This window comes from Sinocyclocheilus anshuiensis, unplaced genomic scaffold (genome assembly GCF_001515605.1).
Source record: "Sinocyclocheilus anshuiensis isolate Anshui unplaced genomic scaffold, SAMN03320099.WGS_v1.1 scaffold393, whole genome shotgun sequence".
Lineage (NCBI taxonomy): Eukaryota > Metazoa > Chordata > Actinopteri > Cypriniformes > Cyprinidae > Sinocyclocheilus > Sinocyclocheilus anshuiensis.
This window is the reverse complement of record NW_015536501.1, coordinates 2001535-2009829: the sequence shown is the minus strand read 5'-3', so window position 1 is coordinate 2009829 and position 8295 is coordinate 2001535. Positions and strand designations below refer to the sequence as shown.

Sequence of the window (8295 nt, the reverse complement as noted above, 5' to 3'; positions counted from 1 at the left end):
GCCTTCATTTGATACAGGAACTATTCGAGCCGTTCATGCCAGACTGGGGAGAGAGGTGTTGTAATAATGTAAAATATGTGAAAAATAATGTGTTTTTCGAACAATCTAGTATGAGAGCCTGTTCTAGTACACCCCCAAAACAAAATCAAGACTTTGTAAAAGAGCATAAAAGGACCCCTTTACTACACGTTTTGAACGAATTGGGTAATCCATTTGGCGCGTTCAACCATTGGCCATAGGCGCGTTGGATTTGAAGCGGCGCTGCACAGATCTTTCGGTATATGACATCAAAGTACCGCGAGAGCGATTCAAAAGCATGCAGAGTCATCTGCTCTCTACAGCTCTTGCGGTACTTTGATGTCACACACCGATCGATCTGATGGTGATGATCCGCTTCAAGTCGAACAAGCCTAATGATTCAATGGACCATTCATAAAGAGAGCCATTTACTTCAATCCTGAATGAATCAGCCATTGAACGAATCAAATGAATGAATAAATGACTCAATGACTTTATCATTAAGACATTTACCACCACCTACTGGCAGTTTAAGTTTATTATTTAGAGTATCATTTCATTAAAGAAATAATTTCATATTTCCATAGTAATAATAATAAAATTAATAAAATAAATTATTAAAGGTATAGTTCACCCACCCAAAAATTACAACCGTGTCATCATTTAGCCCTCATGGTCCAAAAAAGTATACGTAATAAATTTTATCAAACAAAATATTTCTTGCTGAAGCTACTTTTTGTAATGTCTGTTTGATGCTTTACACAACAATGACTATAAATGATCTTTTGGGAGTAATTTCGCAGCCAAATTTGATGTGCAATTAATTTGCAATTAATTAGATTAATTAATCGCCACATCATGTAATTAATTAGATTAAAAATTTTAATCGCTTACCAGTCCTAATATATATAAAATATAAATATATTTATGAATATATAAACAATATAATATAAAAATTTTCGGAACGGGTCTTTTGGTTTGGTACGCACGTGTACGACATATCGCCATATGACGCAAGTGAGCATGATCACCCCTTCCTCTTTATTACTAGTTTTAACGCAAAATATAAATGAATGAATATCTCACCCCTCACGTAATCGCTGAATTAAGTGTTCCAACCGCGGAAAGACATCATTAAAACAGCTTGTAAACAAAATGTCACGTAGCATTTAATTTACCTCAGGCAAGTCATCAGTGTCTATAGATCGTTATTTGCTAGAGAAATATTTGCTAGAGAATTCAAGTCTAGTGAAGAGCATTTTGCAAAATATTAAGCCACGTTCACACCAACAATGATTACTATAAAGATAACTATAAAGATAACGATATTAGCGTCCACACCAGCGAACGTCATCGTCTGTTTATTCTAAGTACATGCTCGTCTGCTGCTTTAATTTCTCGAGCTCGTGATAGCAGGATTGATTCTGATTCGGTGTCAATGTTTTTACCGTTCATCAGCCGATAAATATCGTTCTGAAAGAGATTCCAACGATATCGTTTCTCTGTGCCTTTATCGTTATAGCTGTGGTGTGGACTTTGCTATTCTTTAATATTGAGAACGATTTTTAGGACTATATTTATCGTTATCTTTATAGTTATCGTGCTTGTTGTGAACGGGCCTTTAAGACTATACTTCATTATATTTACTTTACATAATTATAAAAAAAAAAAAAAAGTAATAATTACATTACTGTACCTGTTAGTGATATAATTATTTAATGTATATGTTTAAATAAATATTTTATGAAACAAGTTATGACTCTGTAAATTATTATATTTGAACAACAAATATAAACGGTATCATTTATAAGTTAATTTAAAAACTATTTACATGTTTGCATACAATTTTTTAATTTGAGTGTCGATTGTTATAGATAAAAATAAATAGTAATTGAATTTAAGTTTGGGCTCTGCTGTTAATTGTAACCTTATAGTAATGTAAAAAGGCTCCCTATAGTTTAGAGCAGAAGCTGAGGTAGATTTTTATAACTAAGAACATTTTAATTATAATTGAATTAATTTAAAGAAAGAGCAATTTGTAAAGTAAACCATAGTTAAATTTAAAAAAAGCAATTTATGTTTAGTTTTTTCCTCCTGCTGTGCCAAAACCATACCGAACCATAACGTCAAAACCGAGGTACGTACTGAACCGTCATGTTTGTGTACCGTTACACCCCTAATTTAAAATCAAAAATTTTTTAATAGGATAGCAAAAAATATTGTCCACTCCCATCCACTCACCCGCCCAAAATAAATGAATAAATATTTATAATAAAACTAATAATCTCCCCCACACTCATACCTAGGACATGATTTAAAAGGTGTGTCATTATATCTTCTAAGTGACTGGACAATTTTTGCCTGGCAGATAATAAAGATCACATTTACTCACATTAAAGGAGAGATGTGACTCATAGAGACCAGAATATCACATGAGGGTGGATTTTATTGACTTAGGCCAGTAAGTAACCACCCACAACACCCTAGCATTTCGGAGGCGACTTGTGCACGAGCAAGCACCACTCACTCATTTTTAGGAAATGTAAAATCTAGTTTTATGTTACTTTTGGCCTTTCGGGAATCAAAAAGTCAAGTTGAACTTGCTTCGCCCACACGAACGTGTGTAGGAGCATGTGCGCTAACAGCTAGGTCACAGCTCTGACACTTTCAGTTCTTTATTCATAAGATTTCAGATCTTGTAGTTGGCAAAAAATCATAAATAAATGTAAAAGGCATAAGTAAATGAATTTTTTATTTAAAAGGCATTCAGAAGAGTTTTCCAACAGATCAGTTATTCCTAGCATAGCTGGATGCTCGTGTAAGCTGTTAGCGCAGCGCTAATGGGGGTTTCTTTAGATTCCACATGCACTCAGTTCATGAGCGGTTTGATCAAGAGCAAATCGACCGGCATTGTGAATTCACAGTGCGTTTGTGACCTTTATTCAGCTGGGAACTTTATCCTCTTCCATTATACGAACATAAGAAGAGTATCTCTGTCTTTTTAGTTCAAGCCATTACTGGAGATTGCACGCTAACGTGCTCTGTGTGTGTGTGTGTGTGTGTGTGTGTGTGTATCCTATGGGAAAGGATAGAGACAAAACTAAATGTGAATGAATGAGGGCAGCCAGGAGAGAAGGAGGAGAAGAGAATGATGAGAGATTTCAGGAGCTGAAAATAGTTGCGTCTGTGCAAAAAAAAAAAAAAAAGCACTGATTGAAATGCATGTCGACCACTTGAGAACATAATGGATCGGTTGAAGTAATTTGAAAAGAAAGAGTTGCATTGAGATTATCTCTGTGTGTTCATGACACGAGACTGAAAGTTTGTGTATAAAGCTTGTCTTTAGTTGGGAAATTAAATGTCTTTATACTGTGACGGACTAATTTCGTTTAGCCAGACTTTTGACTACCAACATAAAGTCTGCTCCAGTGTTGTTATTGTTAACTAAAACTTTGTTAGTGCTGAAATGAAGCTGAAATAAAATAAAATATAAATATTAGATAGAAAACGTAAACTTAAACTTGAATGAAAATTTAAAAAACTTAAATAAAACATGTTTAAATTGAAGTACTAAAATTACTAAAACTGATAGATACTTCAGCTTAAACATTTCAGCGTGTTTTAAGCTTTTTTGATTTGAAGTTTTTCATCTAATATTTATATTTTATTTTTAGTAATTTTAGTACTTAAATTTTAATTTGTTTTATTTCAGTTCTTTGCTATGGCAACATTTCTAATTTTCTTTTAAAGTAATAAAATTAACCGGTAATAAAAATAAAATAAATGTTAGATGAAAAACGTAACGAAAAAAGACACAAACTTAAACTTAAAAACGTTAAACACAAATGTAAACAATGTTGCTATGAAATAAAATAATTTCAAGTTTTTCAAGTTTAAGTTTTATTTCAGTTATTTGCCATGCCAACATATCCAATTTCCTTAAGTACTAAAATAAAAAATATATATAAATAAATAAATAAAAATTAAAGCTATATAGAAATATAATTAAAAAACGAATAAAAATTACAAAAGCACATATCAAAATTACTAAATCAAGCTAAAACTGAAAATAAAAGCTAATTCAAAATAATAAATACTATAATAGTGTATAAATAACAATAAAATAACACTGCTCTGGTCCACAATGCAGTTTCTTTTGGCCAAGAACTGCCCAAAAGACAGAAAATCTATCAAGCGACCAACCACTGTTTGTTGTTTTATAGACCTTTTTCCTGAGTAAACGATGAGCGCTGCCATTACGAATTCTAACTTCCGATTGGATGCTCTTCTGTTCCGGTCTCCATAGGAACCCATTCAAATAGTGCCCATCTGTTTTTATGGTAGCTAACGTCGGCAGCTTCGTGTCATCTACACACTCATTAAACTTTGAGAATTGCGGCACTGACAAATGACGGTCATTACGACACTGTGAAGTGATGGCGCTATGGAGCCATGTGCTTTTTTTAAAAACATTTTAATAGGTTTAACATTAGATTATCAGCTCGGGATATACTCTAATTTGATTGGAAACACTGGAGACCGGAAATGCAAAGCATTCTTCTGGTTAAGAGTCAGGTGTGACTTCCGCATTCAGGAAAAAAGTCTATATGACGTTTATGGGCAGGTTAATATGAAGTATTTAAGTGTTCTCAAAGACATCTTGCTTATTATGCAAACAAAACTCTTCAGTTCCAGACAATCAGGTTTTGAGAACACTCTTGCCATTTCTGTGCGCAATATGCATGATACTGCGTCTAATTTATGCGTTTTAACTGTGTTGCAATTAGCTTGAGTGTCCTTACCCATGTAGTTGATGATGAAACCCTCTCCTTTCCCAAAGACCAGGCCGGCTGGGTCTGAGTGGAAGGTGATGGTGAGGTCAGGGGTCGAGGAGGACATCTTAAACGGGCTGGTTCCCCCAACAAACTGCCCCAATATACGTGTTGTGACCTCATCTCCATCCAAAATGGTTAGCATATCACTGTCGCTGAGATTCAAGCTAATGAGAGAGAGAGAGAGAGAGAGACAGTGGGCGAGAGGTGAGGGGTTTGTGTAGGAGGAAATGAGAAAATGAACAAGTCATTCAGGCAGTTTGATGAGTCATCGCATCCAGCAGGTCTGTGGGCTTCGTTCGATTCCAGCAGCAGCAGCTTGACACGTCAGCCAGCAAAGCAGCCAAACCAGCAGTCTTTGCTGTTGTTTTCAGAACAGAATGTTCCAGAAGGACTTACAGCTGTACGTCCAGCAGGACACGTTTGTCCTCGCCGACGTGAATCCTCCAGCTGCAGTCCTCGCCCTCCCCGTACCATTCGGGCCAGTTTGGGGACAGGATAACGCCGCTGGGGCCGGACTCCTCCTTTTATCCTTCCGGAGCTCCTCCATGGGACTCGAGACCGGTGAGTGGTGCAGGTGTCGTGCATTATCATTAACTCCACCGGCCTCGCTCCGTTCCCACGGTTCTCGGCCCCGCCCCCACTCATCACAGTAATTTTTTATCAATATATTTGTTTTAATTACTTATCCAATATTATGTTAAATATCATTATTTACTACATATACTGTATATTCAATTTAAATGAAATATTGGGTATATTTATTACAATAAATAACTATAATATTATTTTATTTTAATATTTTATTCAATTATAGTATAATAAAAGATTATATATATATATATATAATAAAAGTATATACACAGACAGGCTTCTGTACATTTTTAATTTCTTCTTCTTATTATTATTATTATAATTTACTTCATAATAATTATTAAAAATAGTGTACATTATATATAGAGTAGGGTTGGGTATCGTTTGAATTTTATCAATTCCGATTCCAATTCCGATTCTGCTTATCGATTCCGATTCTTTTAGATTCCCAGTTTCGATTCCAATGTGATTAAATAAGGATATCAAACATTTATCCTGTGTCTCTTTTTTTGCAAACCATTTATTGGAGCTGAATACCATGAACAAAAATCAACAGGCTACATAAAACTGGACTCTTTAAGAGCTGTTTGTGTGCAAAATAGAACTGCATGATTCTGGATAAATTTTGTTTTAATTTTTAATCAATTTAGTTTTTCCCCCCAGTGGAAGTTGTGGTTCTCTCATGATTCTGAAGAAAAAACATTAGACAACTAAACAAAATCACATGTAATTTATGAATTAATGATTAAATGACTCACTCAAGATGTACTTGTTTCATTACTGGATGAATCCGCATTCTTGAACGAATCTCTTGTGATTCAAAGACAAATACATTTTAACAGCCCCTTTTCGCCACCTACTGGGCTGGCATAACAATGTAATCGACAAATCTTCATTTGAAGTGTCAAATTACTTTCAAAAGGTGATTTATTCTATTTTAATCACTACCATACACATCGTACACACAGTTTATATCTGAACTATAAACTTTCATCCCAGTACTTCTGTGATTTGAATGTTTGTAACACAGAAATAATGATACTGTGTGGCCGAAAAGCTGTTTCGTTCATATTCATGACAGCTGCTCTCTTTAGGTCAATGGAAGCGCGAATGCAAATTTAAATGTTCAAATCACACTGATGTGATCGTATGCTGCAAGGACGAACCAAGTGATCACAACATCGATCACACGTCAAAGGGTGAGGGATGAAACAGACGAATCATTGTGATTAATGAATAGAATCACGTTGGTGTTTGAATCATGTTGGTGGTGACACCTCTCTTGCAACAGTTTAGCTATCACAGATATTATACTTAGCTTTTTTGACTTCTGATTGCAAATGTAGCCAAACTTTGGAGCGCTAGATTAGCGAGCAAGGTCCTGGCAGATGCAGATCTTTTACTGACACCTCCCCAAAATGAGGCCGTCGAGGTAGGGCACAACTCAGGCGAAAAACTGGACAAGAAAGAGTACGTGATTATCCTTCAAAAACTCTCCTTTTACGACATCTGAATAAATAATGACAGATTTTTTGGGGTGAACTACTCCCTTAATCATTTATGAATAAAATGAATGCTAATGCCACTCGAGGACGCTGATTGAAACAAATTGCACACAAGAAAGCCTTGTGAAATGAGCCCTGGAGTGAAACTACAAGTACATTAGCCCCGTTAATGGACACGGCAGAAGCTATCAAGTTAGATAAGCGAGCAAATTAACCAAATGGAGAATTTTTCAATTAAAAGTTTGGAGGCAAAGTCTGGCCGGTGTCGAACAAGTTCAACAAGAGTCCCACAAGTGCTGAGACATCCGGATGAGGAGCGTTTTTTAACATTTATACAAGCACCTGTGGGACTCGTTACTATAATATTACATAAACATCAGAGTTTTATGTAAAAGAGTAATTATCTCTATAAAACCACAGCAAGAGGCAAGTCCCAAAGATGCTGTGTTTAATGCATAAGTGGCTTGTTTTGAAAAAGACTCACTTTGATAATGCAGCTGAAACATGCCGACTCCTCCCTCTGGAGACGAGCGGTAGAACACAGACAGTGTGTTGGTCGGACTGCGGATCACCTGACCTTCCACCAGAAGCGTCTGATTGGCCAGCACGAGCAGGGCCCCGCCTTCATCCACCCCTCTGATTGACAGCTGCTCGCCTTCTGACAGGTTGACACTTTTGACCTACAACGAAGGAATGCCAATCATGTTAGCAGGAAACACTGGTAAGAAACACACAGTACATCATGAACAGTAAAGCATTCACACTAACATTCTGATCATCTTCATTTGAGAACACAGCAAAAAAAAGTACATGGTGCAGCAGGGATGCGGGAAGTAGGGGTGCTGAGGGGGCTGCAGCACCCCCTGTTTTCACGTGGTTGCAAATGCAACGCCAGGTTTGTTCATTTAAATTTATTCAGTTTTAGCATTTAATAATTTATTTGTAATGATCTCTGAAATGTAAATTGTACGTGGGCTATAATAAACCCATGTTCATCTTTATAAACATGATTAATTTTACTTGTGATGTTTTCTATATGGGATGATTAGCCTGATCCTCATGAACACGTGACGCTAGCGCAGTGATGGTATCTGATAATTATAGCATGGTACCTTCATGGATGAGGAAGTCTCAAAATATAGAGACCATGACATGTGCACTCATTAAAACAATATGTATAACAATATAAGCTAACAATTTCTTAAATAATATGAAATGGATTGTCCCCTTCATCTGATAAGACACTTCTAAGAATTGTACAGTTATTTTATGTTATTTATATGCCTCTTTATTCTTGAATAATTTTGTTGCAAGGTTTAACAAGTATGCAAAAAACAAAAAAAGTA

The 8295-nt window shown here is 35.7% G+C and overlaps 1 protein-coding gene across 1 annotated transcript in view; it reads right to left on the bottom strand.

Moving 5' to 3' along the window:
- The window catches only part of LOC107689851 (seizure 6-like protein), a 40846-nt gene that overhangs the window by 4634 nt on the left and 27917 nt on the right, over window positions 1-8295 (bottom strand). The window contains exons 4-8 of the mRNA XM_016488023.1: window positions 7434-7629; window positions 6820-6900; window positions 6580-6596; window positions 5250-5374; window positions 4821-5017 (exon numbers count right to left, since the gene is read on the bottom strand). Of these exons, the coding sequence (XP_016343509.1) occupies window positions 4821-5017; window positions 5250-5374; window positions 6580-6596; window positions 6820-6900; window positions 7434-7629 (616 nt within the window). The remainder of the gene's footprint in view (window positions 1-4820; window positions 5018-5249; window positions 5375-6579; window positions 6597-6819; window positions 6901-7433; window positions 7630-8295) is intronic.